Below are 22,996 nucleotides of genomic sequence, written 5' to 3'. Positions count from 1 at the left end.
CGTGAATTTACTCGATCGTTTGTGCAGCTTTGGAGATACATGTGCTGAAACTCTCTGCCGCTCATTTACATAGCTCCATCCCCAGCTCACGTGAGTTTCCTGGATTTATGTGAATAATGCGTTGGCGTAGATTTACGCCCAATAGCATTAGCCCTGCATGGCCCAAAGTCACCTGATGTGGTGTAACTAAGACTTCTGGAATTTGACAGCGATTTTCTTTGAGTTTTTTTTGTATTTTTGTTACTGAGACCTGCACTGTTCTTAACCAAAGTGTTATCAGTCTCAGTGTATTTGAAATTTTTGGGATTCCCGCACCCCGACGTGTTCAGAAGGAACACTTCCCAATCGCCATACCTCTGTTCTGCATAATAATGGAAGAGGAAGGGGAGCAACTAAGACATGAGGCTCTGAGAGTGAGGTACCGTGGCAGAAGACAGCTCGCTATTACCTCTTGGTGGGGCTGTTTTTGCTCGTGTTTTATGCCTATATTTACATTGCGGCATAGTCAAATGAGCTCCACAAGAAATTTCGACATAAGTTCCCATCTGCAAAATCGGCCCCATAAATTTTGGCGTCATTTCTGTGTAAATATGATCCAGGGAATTCAGGGCCTTTGTTTCCCTCAAGGTACTTTGTTCGGTTGCCTGCCCGAGAATTATCCAAAACTCACCTGACTATGGTCAATGCATTTAAATCTGAGTTAGTTCCGGAACTCATATGTCAGGAAACAAGTATCTGTGGCTTGTGCTGGCATGCTGTCAGCTTTGACTTTTTTTGAGGAGCAAAAGGATCACTTGCACATAAGTTACACATCATAATGTACTAGGTTTAATCATGTGATATATTTCATATAGAACAGTAATCTCCTTTGGAAAATTGTAGAACCCGCCCAATTTTCAATCGAACAAATATGTGTGGGTTCTACAATGGGTGGATGATCCATTCTGGTGAAGATGAAAATGTACCCCAGTATTTTTGCACTGAAACAGTTTCTGTGCAATTCATCCATTTACAATTGATTTTGACACATATTGATAATGGTAAATGATCATAAAAATTAGTTAACATGTAAAAAGATAGACTTTGTAGCATTAATTGAAAATGTACTGTTTCGAAGCTTTCCAATCTTACTGGGTTTAGCTGTTTTGTTCCCAATAAAATAGTAATCTCAATTTTATTAGGCAGAATTATATTGCTCAAAAAAACAGAATTTAAATCTTATAAATACAAACATCACTTGTTTTGATCCAATGTATTCCTCAGGTTTTCCAGCACTTATTGTTGTTATAACATTAGCAGCTACCTACAAGGCAGATGACTCACTGAACTATCGGCAGGAGGAGTTGTGAGTATTATATAATCAACATATATTTCAACTGCATTTCATTCATGAAATTTATAATAAATTAGTAAACCTCTCATGGTATTGCTCACAGGTCATTCAGCCAAACTGGTCTGCGCTGGTGTTTATACTTCACCTGAGCCTCCTCCCACATTAATGATGTTTTTCCACCCTGCCCCCATATCCAACTATTCCCTTCTCCCTCATGCATGCATCAAGCCTCACCTTAAATGGGTCAGTGTTATGTGCTTAAGCCACCCCATGTGGCAGCAAGTTCCATATTCTCATTAGTAAACCTAGTAGTAAATCAATAGGCAGACACCATACCAATTACCAATTACCAAACACAAATGAAAATCACCAATCATGAAATTCAAATCAAAAGTTGCAGTCAACAATAGCTACCAATAGAAGAAAGAAGGCGGCGAACCAATCAAATCATTAAAAGTATTTCTTGGCTGCCATTTATTACATAGAATTTACAGCACAGAAACAAGCCATTCGGCCCAATAGGTCTATGCCGGTGTTTATGCTCCACGCGCGCCTCCTCCCACCTTACTTCATCTCCCTCTATCGCCATATCTTTCTATTCCTTTCTCCCTCATGTATTTATCTAGCTTCCCCTTAAATGCATCAATGCTATTTGCCTCAAGCACTCCATGTGATAGCGAGTTCTACATTCTCACCACTCTCTGAGTAAAGAAGTTTTCTTCAGTCAGCTGAGTATGCACAGGTAAAAATATTAAAATTAAGGTTTTTAGCATGATAAAGACATCAAAATTACATATTTCACAATCATATGATTAATTGTATCTATAAAATTATCTTTTGTGCCTTTGACTACCATCATTAATGTTTTACTCAGAATCCTCCATCTTTCTCAATAGTCCAAGGCTTGAGTTTATATTCTTCCCAGACATAGTATTACTCTTTCAGCTGAAGAGAAATAACTACATCCATGCCTGCAATTCCCAACATGCCAGAATATCTGCATATGCAGTGTAGAGAATATTCCAGCATGCATTAGTATAATTCTGTCAGTTAATTGGTGAACAATTCAAAGCATGTCAATCTTCAGACTAAGACAATAATTATGATTTTTATTCCAAATCATTTTAAAACCAGCTGGAGCGTGAACGTTTTTGCGATAGTATTGCCAGGAAACCTATTTTCAAGTGCTAGTTTTACTTTAAAGCGAAAAGCTAAGAGCAGTTCGCAGAGAGAGAGAGAGAGAGCAAGGGATACAGCATCTACCTTTTCTGTTTATACAGATAATTCAGTAACAATTACTCATATAAACAGGTTTATTTATGCAGCAGTTTATGCATCTGTTTATTTAATTATCTGCCAACATATGAATCAAATATGAAATTAATCAAAAAACCCTTACTTCGCTGTCTCTGGGCAGAACTCTTACAAACTTTCACTCAAGATGTGCAGCCCTATGCCTGTTCCACAGCCCAGCACCCCCAGCCCATACATTTTGTCCCTCAAACTTCACGTATCACACCATGTAAAATTATTTTAAAAAGAGCAAGACTTTCCTGATAATAAAAAATGACTCATTGATCCAGGAGTCAGAATGCCTGTAATCTCTAATCTGAGAGTGACCAGCAGATAATCATACATTTGCACTTCAGCAGTAAAATAATATATTGTGATTTAAATGGTATAATGCTTCTTTTCTTATAAGGCAATGCGTCCTCTGACCATGAGCAGAACAATTTTTGACAGGAGGAATTTCACATTCAAAGTATCATTTTATTTGGGTTTGGATTTTACAAATAAATGAATGAATCTCTTTATGTTGCATGTTCAGTCTTATGCTCTTTACCAGACTCTGGCTGTGATCTCTGCTTTTCAGCTGCTGGCTTGCTGGTTTGGACCTAAATGGGAATCTGGATCTGTCAAAGCCAATGCTGTGGGGATTTCTTATTCCAGTTGGGATGTTACTACTATTTAATTTTGTCATGTTTGCTTTAGTGACAAAGTTGGTGCTGTTCAACAAAGATCATGGTACTTGCAGGTAGTACAACATGTTATTTATTAACTTTCTTCACACTGAGACAAAGTCTAATTTTGCCCAACCCAGCTATGCCTCCCATACTGAAACAATCCTCTCTGACCAAATGTACGAGCTCACTTCTGTGTGCATCATAGTTGCATTTTCAATTTGATGACTAGGAAATTCTATAGTGATAGAGGTGTATTCCTTGCAATTGACTTTTCTTTTTAGCATCCTTCATTTCGCCCATGCACTTGACAATTCAGCTGATCATCAATTCATCATCTGGAGAAAGTTTGGTAGGAATACATCAGGATTTGGGTCTCTCAGTCTAAAAGTATTCCACCATAATTCTTTCTATTTTTTTTGGTAACCAGCAATATTTTTTTTAGTCACAGTAAATGACTAATTGCTCCCAGGTTGAGTGCATCCTTTGTCAGGCAGATGTAGACTGCATCTCATTGGATGCCAAATTTACTATAAATGTTTGACCACTGAGAAAGTAATTAACTATAAACTATTTTACTTGAGAATCCTCACACTTATCAATTGATCTTATTACTTATCTCCTATTAAGGTTTTTTTGCCTTATTTTTTAATTATCAAAAGCTCAGGTCAGCTATTTTCCCATAGGAAGGGAGTGGATATTATATGAGCAGGGGACTGGGACTAATTGGATAGCTCTTTCAAAGAGCCAGCACAGACACAATGGGCCCCTCCTGTGCTGTACTTACTATGATACTTTAAATCTTTTTTTTATTCATTCATGTGGGCATCACTGGCAAGGCCAGCATTTAATGCCCTTGAGAAGGTGGTGCTGGTGAGCTGCCTTCTTGACAACTGAGTGGCTTGCTAGGCCATTTCAGAGGGCAGTTCAGAATCAACCACATTTCTGTGGGTCTGGAGTCACACATAGACCAGACCAGACAAGGATAGCAGGTTTTCTTCCCTAAAGGACATTAGTGAACCAGGTGGGTTTTTACAACAATCTGGTAGTTTCATGGTCACCTGATACTAGCTTTTTATTCCAGATTTTAAAAAAATTAACTGAATTTAAATTCCCCAACTGCTCTGGGGGGATTTGAACTTATGTCTCCGGATTATTAATCTACTAACATAACCACTATGCTACCGTCCCGTAATCATGATAAGTTACCCCATGCCACTCTCATACCTCTATGTAACCGGTTGATGACCAGCATTGGCAGAGTAATAAAAACAGGCCACCTTCTCCTCCTCTTAATCAGGGATGAAGCATTCAAGGCACAACAAAAAAGAGAAGGAAGTTAATAAATTGTCTTTAGAAAAGTCATGAGTAACGAGATGTGGAGCAGGGCCGTAAAGTCTTAAGCAATTTAACAAGTTCTGCAGCTAAGGGAGAGACAATTTATTAATTTGATATATGAATCAGAACGTAAAGACCATTTTGATATTTTTATTGACAGATAATAAAAGATCACTTGAGTATCATTTTATCAAATTCAGTAAATTGCTTTGATATCGGCATACAATTCCTTATTTGATGTGCTTTTTTTTAGTGCTAAACAGGCAACCTCAGCAAAGAAGATGATGGGATCCTTATCAGTGGCCGTTGTGTTGTGTTTAACATGGAGTCTGGGTTATTTGATGCTTATAGAGCGTGATGGAACAAAAGCTGTCTTTAGCTATATCTTCTGTACTCTTAATGCCACACAGGTTTGTAGTTTTCTTTTCCAGAAAGATAAAATGTAAGTTGTTGTTGTTATTGTATCATTGGACAAAGGTAAAGGACATCGCTGCATTGGAGAGAATTCTGAGAAAAATAATTGATTGTAAGTTATGAATAGAAGCTTAAAGAAAACTTACTTTCAATGAGAAAAAACTAATTGAGAGAACACACGCTGAAAAGCATAGATATTGTAAATGTAAGCAGATTATTTAAAATAGACTGTGATTACAGTACCAGAGGACAAAGTGAAAAATTAAAATACCTACAGCAAGAGTAAAGATGAAAAGATCGGACTTCCATCAAACTTACATCAACCATAGTTAATGTTTTTTTAAAAAAGGGATTGGATGGATATCTGGCTATGACTGGAATTGCAAATTATTAGGATAACTATTGCCATAGATGATGAAAATATAATCGTTCATGTGTTGCTATGGCAATGGGACTCTGGGTGTGGAGACTGTTCTTATTTCCAAAAGACAGTATCATTATTCAAAGGGAAACTATGCTAGAATTGCAGAATAAAGTTTTTCTTAGTATACAGCAGTAGAAATAATATGCTAGTAGTAAGTCAACAAATGCAGTAAAACGAAGAAATCTGACAACCTCGTGGACCTTACAGGAACTACTGGTAGGAACATTCAAGTACCAAGTAGAAAGTTGCAAATTTTTGCCTCAAGCTTGCCCAAACTGTAGCTCTAAATCACTTGTTGGGTGATGTTTATGATTTCCAAGCACCTTGATAGAGTGTCACAGGGAAGCTACGAGTTCCATTTCTGAGGAGGAAGCCATTCATGTAGGTCCATATATGGCAGTCACAGGGAAAATTATAACCCAGACTCTCCTATCCTCCCAGCCTCTGTAAGGATATCTGGTGGGAAGTACACTCATCAAGGGATTAATGGGATAGGAGCATCAGTTTGAAGTAACATTATGTCCTAACAAGGTTTATTTGTAACATGTGCAAGGATATTTATTATTTGTTCCCTAGATGTGGGCAATACTAACAAGGGTATGTTGATTGCCCATCCCTAGTTGCCCTAAGAAAGTGGTGGCGGGCCTTCTTCTGGAACCGCTGCAGTCCTTGTGGTGAAGGTGCATCTATGATGATATTAGGTAGGGAATTCCAGGATCCTGACTCAGTGATGATGAAGGAACAAAGATATATGCCCAAGTCAAGATGGTGTATGATTTGGAGGGGAACTTGTAGATGATGGTGTGCCCACGATATTGCTGCTCTTGTCCTTCTCTGTGATAGAGATCACAGGGTTGGGAAGTGCTCCTGAAGTAAGCTTGGTGAGTTTTTTAGTGCATGGTAGATTGTACATACTGCATTGATGGTAGAGAAGTGGATATTGAGCCTTGCAGATGGTGACAAAGCTTTGCAGGGTCAGGGGATGAGCCACTCATCAAATAGTACCCAGTCTCTGTCCTGCGCTTGTAGCCATGCTGTTTATATGTCTGGTCCATTACAAATTCTGGTCAATGGTAACCCTCAAGATGTTGATGATAAGGGACTCAGCAATGATGGTGCTGTTGAAAGGCATGGGGAGGTGGCTGGGCCTTTTCTTGTTGGAGGTGGTCATTGCCTGGCACTTTAGTGCCGTGAATGTTATCTGCCGTTTGTCAGTCCAAGCCTGAATGTTGGCCAGGTCCTGCTGTTGGCTGGTGTGGGCTGCTTCATTACCTGAGGAGTTATGAATGGAACTGAACACTGGAATCATCAGCGAACAGCCCACTCTTGACCATATGTAGGCAGAGAGGTCTGTGATAAAGCAGCTGAAGATTGTTGGGCTGAAGACGCTTCTCTGAGGAAACCCTGCAGCAAAGTCCTGGGGCTGCAATGATTTCGCTGAATAGGATAATGATGACTAATCTGGATTTCCTTGAAACTTGAAACAACAGTAAATACAGGCTACAGTTTTGACAGCCAAGTTGTTTTTTTTGTTAGATTATTTTACAGCATTGTTTTCTGTCTGTTGATTTCCTAAAATATTGGTTTTCTTTGATTAACAGGGTCTACAGATTTTCATTCTGTTCACTGCTCGGCGGAAAGCATTTCAAAAGATCTATGCTGCCTGGGATACCAGATTTCCAATGAACATCAGTATTGGCCATTCAAGGAGACTCTCATTTCAAAGTTTAAGCACTCCAGAAAATGGAGAACGGTACACACAATATGACACAGTGAACTTCGCAGAAACCACAAGTTCTATACCTTCCATTCTATAATAGAGCACAAGGGCATGTGTTTTTGAAATGGGATACATTTTCCACAAGCTTTTCTTTATTGTTCCTCCCTGATGTGCTGCTCTTGCCTTCCTGATGCAATCTTTATCTGTGATGATGGCTAGGATAATGGAAGAATGTGTTGTGAGTTCCTTGTCAAAATTCAACAGTAATATCCCACCAATAGTAGGTTAATGGAAGGAAATGTTATATGTTAGCTTCTGATTCATTTAAAGCCAAAACACTCCATTACAGTAAGACAGTGTTCCACGCAGCATTCTAACAGAATGAACTGCATGTGCAATTATTAAATTTGAAGCTCATGTAATGCTGGAATTAGAATAAATTACTGTGCCACTGAGCGTGGATCCATTGCTCACATTTTTGCATTAATGACAGTTAATTAATTCAGTAGATCATGCGTATTGCACATTGTTAAATTAGGCTTGTAAATGGAGTTGAGGTACAGATCAGCCATGATCTAATTGAATGGGGGATCAGGCCCGAGGGGCTGAATGGCCTACTCATGTTACTATGTTCCTGTTCATGCAACCTGACCCTCAAGCAATTGGAAGTCTGGCTGTAGCTCTAAAAATAACTTTAAAATAACACGTCATTACTTCCTTTCTTTTAGTTATTCCATTTTAATACATTTATGTTTTCTATTGGCTCTACAAACAATAAATACGCACTGTGAATTAAATGGAGTTAGCAAAACGTTCCACTAGGTTGCAGCAACACAGTGAATTCAGTTTAAAGGCTCTGATCTATGATGGCCCTGGGGGAAAGGAAAGCATTCTGTGATTTTGAGAATGCATGCTTGTTTTTATGATCTTACATTTTGATTTAGCGCCAATGGGAAACTGAACAATTCCACAACCTCTACCAATGTTACTCTGTACCAGCAAGTAGGACATATTGAAGTATGACCAAGATTGTCAACTCAACGCAGGATTAAAGCCTCAATAGCAATCTCAATTGAGATGGCAAACCCACTTCTGCCAATCTGTTGAGCAAGGTACCACATTAAGCCACCAAGCTGCTATGATTGACGTGTTTTAACCAATGCATGTCTGAGCATCATGCTCACTTGTCATGATTATGATGTGGAGATGCCGGTGATGGACTGGGGTTGACAAATGTAAGGAATGTTACAACACCAGGTTATAGTCCACACTCGCTCACCTGACGAAGGAGAAAGCCTCCGAAAGCTTGTGATTTTCAAATAAAACAGTTGGACTATAACCTGGTGTTGTAAGATTCCTTACATTTGTCATGATTAGGGGTTGTTGACTATTTGACCGAGGAGAGATTTTTGGTTTAAGCTATATTGGGCCAGAATTTACTATGAGCAGCGAATGAACAGCACCCACCATTCGTTAGACTTCCCTTTGCTCATATACTCTCCATGAGTTTTTGCGCTGGAAATTACAGGGCATCTGAGGCCTGTGTGAACTGGGCAAGCAGCTGTGTATCTCCTTAACTGATCAGATTGGAGAATTGTTAATGAGCAGCGCAGACTCTGAACCAGGAGGTGTAAGTTAGAATAGTGAATTCAATGTCAAATCAGGTACAGAAAGTGAAGTAAAGAGAGGGAAAGAAAGATTGGATTAAGAGAGAGAGAAAAAAAAAGAAAGAAAAAGTTTTTTTAAATTATTAAAATTTTGTTTTTTTAAAAAATCTCCAACAATTAAAAGCTGAAGGAATGAGACTCCACACTTGTAAAAGTTAATTTTCAGTGCCAGAGTGGTTGTTTGGCAGTAAATAAGACTTATCATATTGTTAAAAGGGTGCTTAAACTGGAATGGATAAGCCCTAACTTTTTGTGGCAAGTTTCGTCCGTATGTATCATGTAAGTACAGGAACTTCATGCCGTTCAATGTATGTGAATGGTGAGATACTGTTTTTGCGAAGCTGATGGAGGGGCAGTGCATTCTCGGACAGCAACTTCCGGATTTTTGTGTTTAACTGCACATGTGCACTTGCCGGAAGTTGCTGTCCGATTTGCGCATAATAACGGTGAACGTTGTTAGCCTCACTGTTATTTTCACAGTAACCTCTAAGTCAATAGGTTTATGATGTGAACTCAGGTTCAGGATTTTTTAAGAGTTAGTTCAGAAAGGCCCAGTATCTTTCATGTTATTTTCACAGAGGAAGGCTGGCTGTAGCTATTTGTACAATAGTGGGCCAGGCGTCTCAATGGATTCTTTTGAATAAAGTGGGCCAGCCATTTAAATTTAGCATATTAAGACAAATAGATAAGTTGTTAGCACACTCAAATACTTCCAGTAGGCATTTACACATGAGATTTTGTTGGTGGGGGGCGGGGGGACTGATCACTTGGCAATCTTGTGTTGCACTTCAATATGTCGTACCGGCTGGCATTGGTAGAGATTGTGGAAATGCTTAGTTGCCCATATTATTGGCAATCCTATTGGCCAACCTCCAGACGGAGAGGGAATCAGAGGTCAGCTGCGAGCTTCTGTCCAGCTAGAAGACAAAATAGCGGAGAGACATTGTTAGAGAGACAAAAAAGAGATGCAGAAAATTAGCATTAGACCGTACTCACGCTGTTGTTTTGATGTACGATTTCAGGAAAATTCCAGGCCTTACAGTCTAACTAAAATTTTGTTTGTTTACTAAAAGATAACACACATTGTGACAGATCAGAAGATCATTTACTTTTCAAAGAAAAGCTCACATTCTGTATTATCTAACTTTTAAAATAGAATTTAATCTACCCAAATTGACTCTGGCCTCTTCATTTCTTTAGCAGACATTCTAATTCTTCATATTTTCAAAACTTTTCAGATTTTTCATGAAATGCAAAAAATCTCCCAAACTACCTCTTTTAAATAATTGTAAACAATTTCACAACACCAAGTTATAGTCCAACAAATTTATTTTAAATTCCACAAGCTTTCGGAGGCTTCCTCCTTCCTCAGGTGAACGGTGTGGAAATGAAATTTTCGAATCCTTCGCATTTGAAAATCACAGAACAATGCCTGGTGATTACTGCCTGTTGCCAAGGCAATCACAGTGAGCAGACAGAGAGGTGTCACCTAAAAGGCCACCGAATATACAAACCCCCCCAAAAAAAGAGAGAGAGAAGGAAGACAGTCAATGACCCGTTATATTAAAAACAGATAACATTTGTTACTCGTGTAGTGTGACATGAACCCAAGATCCCGGTTGAGGCCGTCCTCATGGGTGCGGAACTTGGCTATCAATTTCTGCTCGACGATTTTGCGTTGTCGTGTGTCTCGAAGGCCACCTTGGAGTATGCTTACCCGAAGGTCAGTGGCTGAATGTCCATGACTGCTGAAGTGTTCCCCGACAGGGAGAGAATCCTCCTGTTTGGCGATTGTTGCGCGGTGTCCGTTCATCCGTTGTCGCAGCGTCTGCATGGTCTCGCCAATGTACCATTCTCTGGGGCATCCTTTCCTGCAACTTATGAGGTAGACAACGTTGGCCGAGTCACAGGGGTATGAACCGTGCACCTGGTGGGTGGTGTCCTCTCGTGTGATGGTGGTATCTGTGTCGATGATCTGGCATGTCTTGCAGAGGTTACCGTGGCAGGGTTGTGTGGTGTCATGGACGCTGTTCTCCTGAAAGCTGGGTAATTTGCTGCGAACGATGGTTTGTTTGAGGTTGGGTGGCTGTTTGAAGGCGAGTAGTGGAGGTGTGGGGATGGCCATAGCGAGGTGTTCGTCATCATTGATGACATGTTGAAGGCTGCGGAGAACATGGCGTAGTTTCTCCGCTCCGGGAAAGTACTGGACGACGAAGGGTACTCTGTTGGTTGCGTCCCGTGTTAGTCTTCTGAGGAGGTCTACGCGATTTTTCGCTGTGGCCCGTCGGAACTGTCGATCGATGAGTCGAGCATCATATCCCGTTCTTACTAGGGCGTCTTTCAGCATCTGTAGGTGTCCATCGCGTTCCTCCTCGTCTGAGCAGACCCTGTGTATTCGCAGGGCCTGTCCATAGGGGATGGCCTCTTTGACGTGGTTAGGGTGGAAGCTGGAAAAGTGGAGCATCGTGAGGTTGTCCGTGGGCTTGCGGTAGAGTGAGGTGCTGAGGTGCCCGTCTTTGATGGAGATTCGTGTGTCCAAGAAAGAAACCGATTCTGAGGAGTAGTCCATGGTGAGCTTGATGGTGGGATGGAACTTGTTGATGTTATCGTGCAGTCTCTTTAGTGATTCCTCACCGTGGGTCCATAGAAAGAAAATGTCGTCGATGTATCTGGTGTATAGTGTTGGTTGGAGGTCCTGTGCAGTGAAGAAGTCCTGCTCGAACTTGTGCATGAAAATGTTGGCGTATTGGGGTGCGAATTTGGTCCCCATGGCTGTTCCGTGTGTTTGGGTAAAGAACTGGTTATTGAAGGTGAAGACATTGTGATCCAGGATGAAGCGGATGAGTTGTAGGATGGCGTCTGGAGATTGGCTGTTGTTGGTGTTGAGTATTGATGCTGTCGCAGCGATGCCGTCATCGTGGGGGATACTGGTGTAGAGTGCCGAGACGTCCATCGTGGTGAGAAGTGTTCCTGGTTCAACAGGTCCGTGGGTACTGAGTTTTTGTAGAAAGTCTGTAGTGTCGCGACGGAAGCTGGGGGTTCCCTGCACGATGGGTTTCAGGATGCCCTCGATGTATCCAGAGAGGTTCTCACACAGGGTTCCGTTGCCTGATACGATAGGACGTCCGGGTGTGTTGGCTTTGTGTATCTTTGGGAGGCAGTAGAAGTCTCCCACGCGGGGAGTACGTGGGATGAGAGTGCGTAGGATGTTTTGAAGGTCTGGATCGAAGGTCTTGATCAGTTTGTTGAGCTGATGGGTGTGTTCTTTGGTCGGGTATGTGGGTAACCGTCTGTAGTGTTCCTGGTTGTCCAGTTGTCGGTATGCTTCTTTGCAAAAGTCCGTTCTGTTCTGTATGACAATGGCTCCTCCTTTGTCCGCTGGTTTCATGACGATGTTGCGGTTGGTCTTGAGAGCTTTGATGGCGTTGCGTTGTGCTTGGGTGACATTCTGGACTGTCTTCCGAGTGCGGCTGATGAATCTGGCATAGACGCATTTCCTGACAGCTTGAGCATACATGTCAAGCTGAGGGCAGCGACCCTCTGGAGGAGTCCAGTGAGACTCTTTCCTCTTCGGTTGCTGTACCGCGGATCCCTCTGTCTGCCGTTCCGGATCGTTGATTGTCTCATTGGGTTCGCTGCTGAAATCTTGGGGTTTGTGGTAGAATTCCCGGAGCCTCATTCTCCTGATGAATTCCTCTGTGTCTGCCGCGAGACTAGTGGGGTCCATTTTGGTAGTGGGGCAGAAATTGAGCCCTCGGCTGAGAACTTCGATTTCGTCTGGTTGAAGGGTGTGGTCGGACAAATTGTCAAGCTGTCAGGAAATGCGTCCATGCCAGATTCATCAGCCGCACTCGGAAGGCAGTCCAGAATGTCACCCGAGCACAACGCAACGCCATCAAAGCTCTCAAGACCAACCGCAACATCGTCATCAAACCAGCGGACAAAGAAGGAGCCATCGTCATACAGAACAGAACGGACTATTGCAAAGAAGCATACCGACAACTGGACAACCAGGAACACTACAGACGGTTACCCACAGACCCGACCAAAGAACACACCCATCAGCTCAACAAACTGATCAAGACCTTCGATCCAACCTTCAAAACATCCTACGCACTCTCATCCCACGTTCTCCCCGCGTGGGAGACTTCTACTGCCTCCCAAAGATACACAAAGCCAACACACCCGGACATCATATCGTATCAGGCAACGGAACCCTGTGTGAGAACCTCTCTGGATACATCGAGGGCATCCTGAAACCCATCATGCAGGGAACCCCCAGCTTCTGTCGCGACACTACAGACGTTCTACAAAAACTCAGTACCCACGGACCTGTTGAACCAGGAACACTTCTCACCACGATGGACGTCTCGGCACTCTACACCAGTATCCCCCACGATGACGGCATCGCTGCGACAGCATCAATACTCAACAACAACAACAGCCAATCTCCAGACGCCATCCTACAACTCATCCACTTCATCCTGGATCACAATGTCTTCACCTTCAATAACCAGTTCTTTACCCAAACACACGGAACAGCCATGGGGACCAAATTCGCACCCCAATACGCCAACATTTTCATGCACAAGTTCGAGCAGGACTTCTTCACTGCACAGGACCTCCAACCAACACTATACACCAGATACATCGATGACATTTTCTTTCTATGGACCCACGGTGAGGAATCACTAAAGAGACTGCACGATAACATCAACAAGTTCCATCCCACCATCAAGCTCACCATGGACTACTCCTCAGAATCGGTTTCTTTCTTGGACACACGAATCTCCATCAAAGATGGGCACCTCAGCACCTCACTCTACTGCAAGCCCACGGACAACCTCACGATGCTCCACTTTTCCAGCTTCCACCCTAACCACGTCAAAGAGGCCATCCCCTATGGACAGGCCCTGCGAATACACAGGGTCTGCTCAGACGAGGAGGAACGCGATGGACACCTACAGACGCTGAAAGACGCCCTAGTAAGAACGGGATATGATGCTCGACTCATCGATCGACAGTTCCGACGGGCCACAGCGAAAAATCGCGTAGACCTCCTCAGAAGACTAACACGGGACGCAACCAACAGAGTACCCTTCGTCGTCCAGTACTTCCCCGGAGCGGAGAAACTACGCCATGTTCTCCGCAGCCTTCAACATGTCATCGATGATGACGAGCACCTCGCTATGGCCATCCCCACACCTCCACTACTCGCCTTTAAACAGCCACCCAACCTCAAACAAACCATCGTTCACAGCAAATTACCCAGCTTTCAGGAGAACAGCGTCCACGACACCACACAACCCTGCCACGGTAACCTCTGCAAGACATGCCAGATCATCGACACAGATACCACCATCACACGAGAGGACACCACCCACCAGGTGCACTGTTCATACTCCTGTGACTTGGCCAACGTTGTCTACCTCATACGTTGCAGGAAAGGATGCCCCAGAGCATGGTACATTGGCGAGACCATGCAGACGCTGCGACAACGGATGAACGGACACCGCGCAACAATCGCCAAACAGGAGGATTCTCTCCCTGTCGGGGAACACTTCAGCAGTCATGGACATTCAGCCACCGACCTTCGGGTAAGCATACTCCAAGGCGGCCTTCGAGACACACGACAACGCAAAATCGTCGAGCAGAAATTGATAGCCAAGTTCCGCACCCATGAGGACGGCCTCAACCAGGATCTTGGGTTCATGTCACACTACACGTAACCCCACCAGCGAACAAATGTTATCTGTTTTTAAATTAACGGGTTATTGACTGTCTTCCTTCTCTCTTTTTTTTGGGGGGTTTGTATATTCGGTGGCCTTTTAGGTGACACCTCTCTGTCTGCTCACTGTGATGGCCTTGGCAACGGGCAGTAATCACCAGGCATTGTTCTGTGATTTTCAAATGCGAAGGATTCGAAAATTTCATTTCCACACCGTTCACCTGAGGAAGGAGGAAGCCTCCGAAAGCTTGTGGAATTTAAAATAAATTTGTTGGACTATAACTTGGTGGTGTGAAATTGTTTACAATTGTCAATCCCAGTCCATCACCGGCATCTCCACATCTTTTAAATAAATTCAATGTAACAATAGAATAGTAATATATATATACCCACAGCAAGAGGATAAGGAATTGACTGAAATAAAGTAAGTGGGTACTAGTTACAGAAGTGATGTCAGGCTGTGGTAATATATTAAGTGAAGTTTCAGGGATTGGTGGTAAGTACTTACTGCTTCTAATCTACAAAAATCTCCTAGATTCCAAAGTGGAATGCAAGTTGGTCAGTCGAGTCTGATGAAGTAGCCAAGGAACTACAGAAGGCCTTAAAATATTTGCAAGTTGGCAAAACTATTAAATTCATTCAAAGTAAGTGCCAAGTGTTACACATTGAAAAAAAAGTGAATATACTTACTTAATGCATGGTGTTGAATCAGCTAGGATAGAGGCTGAAAGAGATGTAAGGGTGATAATATACTCTACACTTACCAAGTCTTGTATTGCAGAATGTCAATCAACAAAGCACACAGAATGCTGAACTATTTGCTAAATCAGTAAAGTACAGATTTGAAGCCATCACGATGTAGTGCCCTGGGTAGGCTGCAAGTTGAGTGCTGCATTCAGTTCTGGTCCTGAGTCATAAGTGAATCATCCAAGCACCAGAAGCAGAGCAAAGAATGGGCATGAGACCTAACCCTAACCCTAGTGTCAAAAAACAGAATTATGAGCAATGGTGAGAAAGACTCACACTCTTCATCCTTGAAAGGAATGAAATGAGAGGTGGCTGTATCTAAAATACTGCATAGAATAGAAAAGATTAATCCAGAGCATTAATATAACCCACTGAAGGGTAAGAGGACATTGGTACAAGCTGGTAAAAGACAAGTTCAGGTCTGATGTCTGGAAGCAATTTTTCATGTAAGGAAAGAAGAAAGAAATTGTATTTATTTAGCACCTCTCATAACTTCAGGATGTCCCAAAGTGGTTTGCAGCCAATGAAGTACTTTTGAAGAGCAGTAACTAATATGTTGGCAAACGTAGCAGCCATCCTGCTCACAGCAAGGTCACACAAACAGCATTGAGATAAATGACCAGTTAATCTGTTTTTGGTGGTGTTGGTTGAGGGATAAATGTTGGCCAGGACGCAGAGAATTCCCCTGCCCTTCTTTGAATATTGCCATTGGATCTTTTACATATACCTAAACAGGCAGGCAAGGCCTCGGTTTAACGTCTCATCCAAAAGAGTGATTAATACTTGTAATAGTCCTCTGCCTAGATTGGAGCAAATATTCTGGACTCATTCAAGGGACAGTTAGATGCAGTGTTGAGGGGACAACTGATTTCTGTAGAAGGATGAGGTGGACTGGCTGAATTTACTTCTTCATCTATGAAAGATTTGGTTTGTATATCAGCAATATAGATCTCCTTCAACCAAAAGATCTTGGTCTTGGAGCTAGTAGAAGTAACAAAAGTACCTCACTTTTAAGGCAGAACCTTATGCCTGAATCATTAATCTGCCTATTTTCTTTACAAATGCTGACAGTCCGGTTGTGTATTACCAGCATTTCCTGATTTATTTCCATTCTCCTAAGCGATTATCTAATTTTCTTCACATTTGTCATTCCTTCTGCTAGAAAGAAAGACTTGCATTTATATGGCACCTTATATATCTAAGAGATGTTGTAAAGTGCTTAATATAGGATTAATTATGATAATAGAATGAATGATAATAAGAATAGATATCAATCTTAATATAGAATGAATAATAATATCTTGTCTGCCTGTTCAGGTGTATGTAAAAGATACTTCTAAATACAGGGATTTATGTTGGCAAATGTGGTAGTCATTTTGCACACAAGATCCTACAGAGATGAGATGACTAACCAATGAATCTGTTTTTTAGAGGTATTGATTAAGGGAGGAATTTAGTCAGGATGCCAGAGGAACTGTATTCTCTTCTTGGATCATTGTCAAGGGATCCTTAATATTCACTTGAACAATGGGACAGACAGAGGGGAGCTTGGTTTAACAATTCATCTGAAGGGTGTGTGTTTTGGTAACTGGTGGAAGGTCATTAATTGAATACTAGTGGTTTCTATGAAAATGAAGCCAATTGAGTACATAGGCCATATGCATGAAACCCTTTTATTTCTGACAAAAAAGTAGCAGAACAGAGCAGCTGTCTTCACAATGAGTTTCAACTACAGATATGTCTTAAGGGGCATATTTCTTTTTAATTCTTGTCAACTTTATTGATTTTGACAATGGACCAGTGGATTAAATTGTGGTAGTTACCTCAGCACATTTCAGCGAGCTGTGAAATACAGAGAAACTGCCCATTATAGCTTGCTCCCACTACTTTTCCTCACTATTACTGTGAAAGGCAGCCTTCAGAGACATCTCTGTTCTTAACGATCAACAACGCAAACACAAGTGTTTACTATATGGGATATTGCATACTGCTAGGGGAATAATCCTATTTATTATAAATTTACTATTGAATAGTACATTGGATTCCACTATGTCTAACATCACTTCAGAAAACCGATAATATCTGCTACACCAGACACTTTTTGTATTAGGCAAAAGTATTAAACAGATTTATTCATGAACAGTGTTATTTACAGAATTAGTATAGGCAAGATAGTGAACAGTTCAACACAAAACTAGATGTCTGGAAATAGAACCCAAGAGGTTAATCAAATAAACCAGTCAGGCAAACCCTTTGAATTTTTACAAAATTTGAAAACCAAATACAGTCTTTAAATAAGCTGAAGCTATGGAGCCTATTTACCTCTATACACCATGGCACCATAAACTGAATTGGTAACACACAAGATGCGCTATTTTAATATTCATAATCTCTTTTAAAGATAAGCACTTGCTTTGATGATAGGTCTATCAGATAAAGATGATCAATTGAACAATATCAGCAATCTTTACAACCTTTAGATGCAAAGGCATGAGGTTGACCACTTAGGGGTTAGAGTTGCCAACCCTCCAGGACTGTCCTGGAGTCTCCGGGAATTGAAGATTAATCTCCAGGACACTGCTGCGAACAACCCAGGAGAAAAATCATCAGGGCTTTAAAAAAAAATTGTGTTTTTTGTATTTTCTTTGAACACTTGAACTTATTAGTTGTAAAAATATTAGAGATGGGTAAAAAGGCTGTTTGACTAACAGTCAGGATTAATCCAATCAAGTAACAAAGATTCTGTTCGCTTTCCAATTGGGTTGGGAAGGCAGTGTGCCTGGAGGATGGACCAATGGTGGGAGTGTAGGGGCAGGATGGTTCGAGGCAGGAGGTCATGTGATGAAACCTCCAGGAATATACCCAACCAGAGTTGGCAACCATACTGGGAGTGTTGAGGAGAACTGCAACTATACATCGAACAGGTTTATAATTTTTTATACAATTTCGACTCACAATATGGTCCACTTCTAAGCACCTTTAAATTAATTAATTTCTGATCAACAGCAGGCAGTTTTATTTCTGCAGCTTGTCCCAACCAATACATCTGCATCTATTCACAATATATATCAATGATTTGGATGAGGGAACCAAATGTCATATTTCCAAGTTTGCTGACAACACTAAAATAGGTGGGATTGTGAGTTGTGAGGAGGATGCAAAGAGGCTTCAAGGCGGTTTAGACAAGTTGAGTGAGTGGGCAAATACATGGCAGATGCAGTATAATGTGGATAAATGTGAAGTTATCCACTTCGGAAGGAAAAAACAGAAAGGTAGAGTATTTTTAAATGGTGATAGATTGGGAAATGTTGATGTACAAAGGCACCTGGGTGTCCTTGTACACCAGTCACTGAAGGCAAACATGCAGGTGCAGCAAGCAGTTAGGAAGGCAAATGGTATGTTGGCCTTCATTGCAAGAGGATTTGAGTACAGGAGCAAGGATGTCTTACTGCAGTTATACAGGGTCCAGAGACCACACCTGGAGTATTGTGTGCAGTTTTGGTCTCCTTACCTAAGAAAGGATATACTTGCCATAGAGGGAGTGCAGCGAAGGTTCACCAGACTGATTCCTGGGATGGCAGGACTGTCGTATGAGGAGAGATTGGGTCGACTCGGCCTGTATTCACTCGAGTTTAGAAGAATGAGAGGTGATCTCATTGAAACATATAAAATTCTGACAGGACTAGACAGACTGGATGCAGGGAGGATGTTTCCCCTGGCTGGGGGGTCCAGAACGAGGTGTCACAGTCTCATGATACAGGGTAGGACATTTAGGACTGAGGTGAGGAGAAATTCCTTCACGCAGAGGGTGGTGAACCTGTGGAATTCTCTATCACAGAAGGCTGTGGAGGCCAAGTCACTGAATATATTTAAGAAGGGGCTGGATAGATTTCTAGACACAAAAGGCATCAAGGGTTTTGGGGAGAGAGCGGGAATATGGTATTGAGATAGAGGATCAGCCATGATCATATTGAATGGCAGAGCAGGCTCGAAGGGCCAAATGGCCTACTCCTGCTCCTATTTTCTATGTTTCTGTGTTTTTATCTTAACAAGTTTGTCCCCTTCAAAGAGGTGCTGTGGCAGTAACCCAGACAGTTCATTTACAGTGTTACCTCCATTTTGAGAGTGTTATTTAGGACTAAGCAAAAATAAGAGAAACCACGGACAACAAATTCCATTTTCACCATACTCCCATCTATTGGTGCAAGGCTGAAATTATCTGATAGTAGATTTTCCGAGTTGCACAGCTGACAGAAAGAGGCAGAAGCAAAAGCCTCAATTTAGTCTACTAGTATTATATAGACTTCTTTGTTTCCAGCCCGAGGGCATCCACTCTGCATCCACCATGCTCTCTTCACCTTCACATGTCAATCCTACAGCTAAGCCTCTAAATTGCCCTTTCTTTCCAAGGTCCTTGTTGGTATCCAATTACTCACTTAACTCTCTCACCACTGTCTGGGCAATTCCCTGTAATCTTGTTTTTAACAAACTTAGCCCTGGTCAAAGTCACCAGTCACATCCTGTATGATGGTGAGTGTGGCTTGCTGTCCCTATTCATGCTTTTTGACCTGTGTCACCTTCAGAACTATCGACCTATACCACTTCTCATCTATGGTTCATCTCCATGGCAATGCTCTCTCATCCCTGTCCCAACATAGTCACTACATCTCCTCCAATGATTTTTCCTCTTGTGCCCACATGGTCACCTCCAGTGAACTCCAAGACTGTATCCTTGGACCTCTCCTATTTAATCATCTAGATACTAACCTTGAAGATGTCATTCACAAGCATAGGGTCAGCTTCCACATGCATGTCAGCACCCAAATCTACTTCTCCACCACTGACTTCAGGACTGCTCCTGTAATATCAACTGCTTGTCTGGGTGGCCAGGGTGAGTCAAAATTTCCTACAGCGCAACTTCACCAAGATGGAAATTATGTCATTCAGCTTTCACCAGCACCTATGTGCCTCTGACTCTGGATCCATCAAACTCATTGGCTGTCCATGGGGATGCACAATTCTTAGCATTTTATCAGGCAAAGATGAACCTTAAAGCCTATTTCTTTGGGATTGCCTTCTTCCGCCTCTGGAACATTACTGACTTACACCCTATCTCACTTATACTGCTGTTGAAACCTTTACCCATGTCTTCATCATTTCAAGGATTACCAGCCTCCCACCTCCACAAATCAGATAATGCAGAGCTCTCCAGCCCAAGTTCTCTCCCACATAGGAACAGGAGTAGGCCATTCAACCTTTAGAGCCTGTTCCGTTTTTCAATGAGATCATGGCTGATCTGTATCCTAACTTCATTTACCCGCTTTGGCTCCATATCCCTTAATACCCTTGGCTAGCAAAAATCTATCGATTTCAGATTGGAAATGATTAATTGAGCTAGCATCTACTGCTTTTTGTGGGAGAGAGTTCCACACTTCTACCACCCTTTGTGAGAAGAAGTGTTTCCATCTTCTCTCCTGAATGGCCTGCTTCTTCTCTGTCCCCTTGTCCTAGACTCCCCCACCAGCAGAAAAAGTTTATCTCTATCTACCCTATCAATTCCTTTCAAAATCCTAAAAACCTCAATCAAATCACCCCTTAGCCTTCTTTATTCCAGGGAATACAAGTCTAGTTTATTTACTCTCTCCCCATAATTTAACCCTTGGAGCCCTGGTAACATTCGGGTGAATCTGCACTGCACTCCTTCCAAGGCCAATATATTCTTTCTAAGATACGGTGCCCAGAACTGTACATAGTACTCCAGAGGTGGACTAACCAGGGCTTTGTATAGCTGTAGTAAAACTTCATCTCCTTTATCATAGTATCATAGTAGGTACAACACAGGAGGAGGCCATTTGGCCCATCGTGCCTGTACCGGTTCTTTGAAAGAGCTATCCAATTAGTCCTATTCTCCTGCTCTTGCCCCATAGCCCTGTAATTTTTTTCCCTTTAAGTATTTATCCAATTCCCTTTTGAAAGTTACTATTGAATCTGCTTCCACCATCCTTTCAGGCAGTGCGTTCCAGATCATTATAACTTGCTGTATAAAAAAATGTTTCCTCATGTCGCCTCTGGCTCTTTTGCCAATCACCTTAAATCTTGTTTACTGACCCTTCTGTCACTGGAAACAGTTTCTCCTTATTTACTCTGTCAAAACCTTCATGATTTTGAACACCTCTGTCAAATCTCCCCTTAACCTTCTATGCTCAAAGGAGAACAACCCCAGCTTCTCTAGTCTCTCCACATATTTGAAGTCCCTCAACCCTGGTAAATCTCTTTTGCAGCCTCTCTAAGGCCTTGACATCCTTCCTAAAGTGTGGTGCCCAGAATTCAACACAATACCCCAGCTGAGGCCTAACCAGTGTTTTATAAAGGTTCAGCATAACTTCCTTGCTTTTGTACTCTATGCCTCTATTAATGAAGCCCAGGATCCCATATGCTTTTTTAACAGCTTTCTCAACTTGTCCTGCCACCTTCAAAGATTTGTGTATGTACACACCCAGCTCTCTCTGTTCCTGCACCCCCTTTAAAATTGTGCCATTTAGTTTACATTGCCTCTTTTCATTCTTCCTACCAAAATGCCTCACTTCATCTCCTAGCGTTAAATTTCATCTGCCATGTGTCTGCCCATTTCACCAGCCTGTCTATGTCCTCCTGAAGTCTGTTACTATCCTCCACATTGTTTACAACATTTCCAAGTTTTATGTCATCTGCAAACTTTGAAATTATACCCAAATTCAGGTCATTAATATATATCAAAAAAAGCAGTGGTCCTAATACTGACCCCTGGGGAACGCCACTGTATACTTCCCTTCAGTCTGACAAACTACCATTCACCACTACTCTCTGCTTTCTGTCTCCTAGCCAATTTTGTATCCATGCTGCCACTGTCACTTTAGTCCCATTAGCTTTAATTTTGCTAACAAGCCTATTATGTGGTACTTTATTGAATGCCTTTTGAAAGTCCATATACACAACATCAACCACAATACCCTCATCAACACTCTCCGTTACTTCATCAAAGAACTCAATCAAGTTAGTTAAACACAATTTGCCTTTAACAAATCCATGCTGACTTTCATTTATTAGCCCATACTTTTCCAAGTGCCAATTTATTTTGTCCCAGATTATTGTCTCTAAAAGCCTTCTAGTTATAAAGGCTAACATTCCATTAGCCTTTTTATTTTTTGTACCTGACCACTACATTTTAGTGATCCATGTATAAAATATCCCACATAGCTATTATGCCTCCTCGCTGAGGTTCACTGGCCCCCTGCGAATCAGTTCTAAGATCCTTGTTTGCTCTTCAAATACCTTCAATAGTTTCACTCCAATCTATCTGAGAGCTCTTCTCCAACCCCATATCTCAATCTGCAGCCTCCGTTTCTCTAATTCCAGATTACTGCTTATTCCCTCCTTCCTCTACTTTAATGTTGGAGATCAATCTTTTAGCAACTTCACCCCTCCCCCCATTGAATTATCTTCCAAAACCACTTTGCCTTGCTAACTCTCAGCTGTGCCTTCAATGCCTTCTTCTCCGCCGAAATAAATTCCTTCACTTCCAGCTCAGAGTCCATCTTTCCTCCTTGTATAGTGTTCAGAGATTTCCACCTATATGAGACATGCTATGTAAATTGCTATGTAAAGTTATTGTGTCATTTCCACCC

General features: G+C 41.8%; 1 protein-coding gene across 3 annotated transcripts in view; it reads left to right on the top strand.

The window, feature by feature from the left end:
* Positions 1 to 7,645, top strand: part of adgrg7.1 (adhesion G protein-coupled receptor G7, tandem duplicate 1) — a 33,664-nt gene extending 26,019 nt beyond the window's left edge. For 2 of the 3 annotated variants that reach the window (XM_067993104.1, XM_067993106.1), the window contains exons 13-16: positions 1,264 to 1,345; positions 3,207 to 3,368; positions 4,886 to 5,042; positions 7,072 to 7,645. In XM_067993104.1, the coding sequence (XP_067849205.1) occupies positions 1,264 to 1,345; positions 3,207 to 3,368; positions 4,886 to 5,042; positions 7,072 to 7,287 (617 nt within the window). In that variant the 3' untranslated portion in view covers positions 7,288 to 7,645. The remainder of the gene's footprint in view (positions 1 to 1,263; positions 1,346 to 3,206; positions 3,369 to 4,885; positions 5,043 to 7,071) is intronic. The other variant, XM_067993107.1, reaches the window with a different exon arrangement.
* Positions 7,646 to 22,996: the final 15,351 nt, after the last annotated feature.

Source organism: Heptranchias perlo, chromosome 11, assembly GCF_035084215.1.
Source record: "Heptranchias perlo isolate sHepPer1 chromosome 11, sHepPer1.hap1, whole genome shotgun sequence".
Classification (NCBI taxonomy): Eukaryota; Metazoa; Chordata; class Chondrichthyes; order Hexanchiformes; family Hexanchidae; genus Heptranchias; species Heptranchias perlo.
The sequence above is the reverse complement of the archived record's forward strand: the minus strand, read 5'-3'. Positions and strand labels throughout refer to the sequence as shown.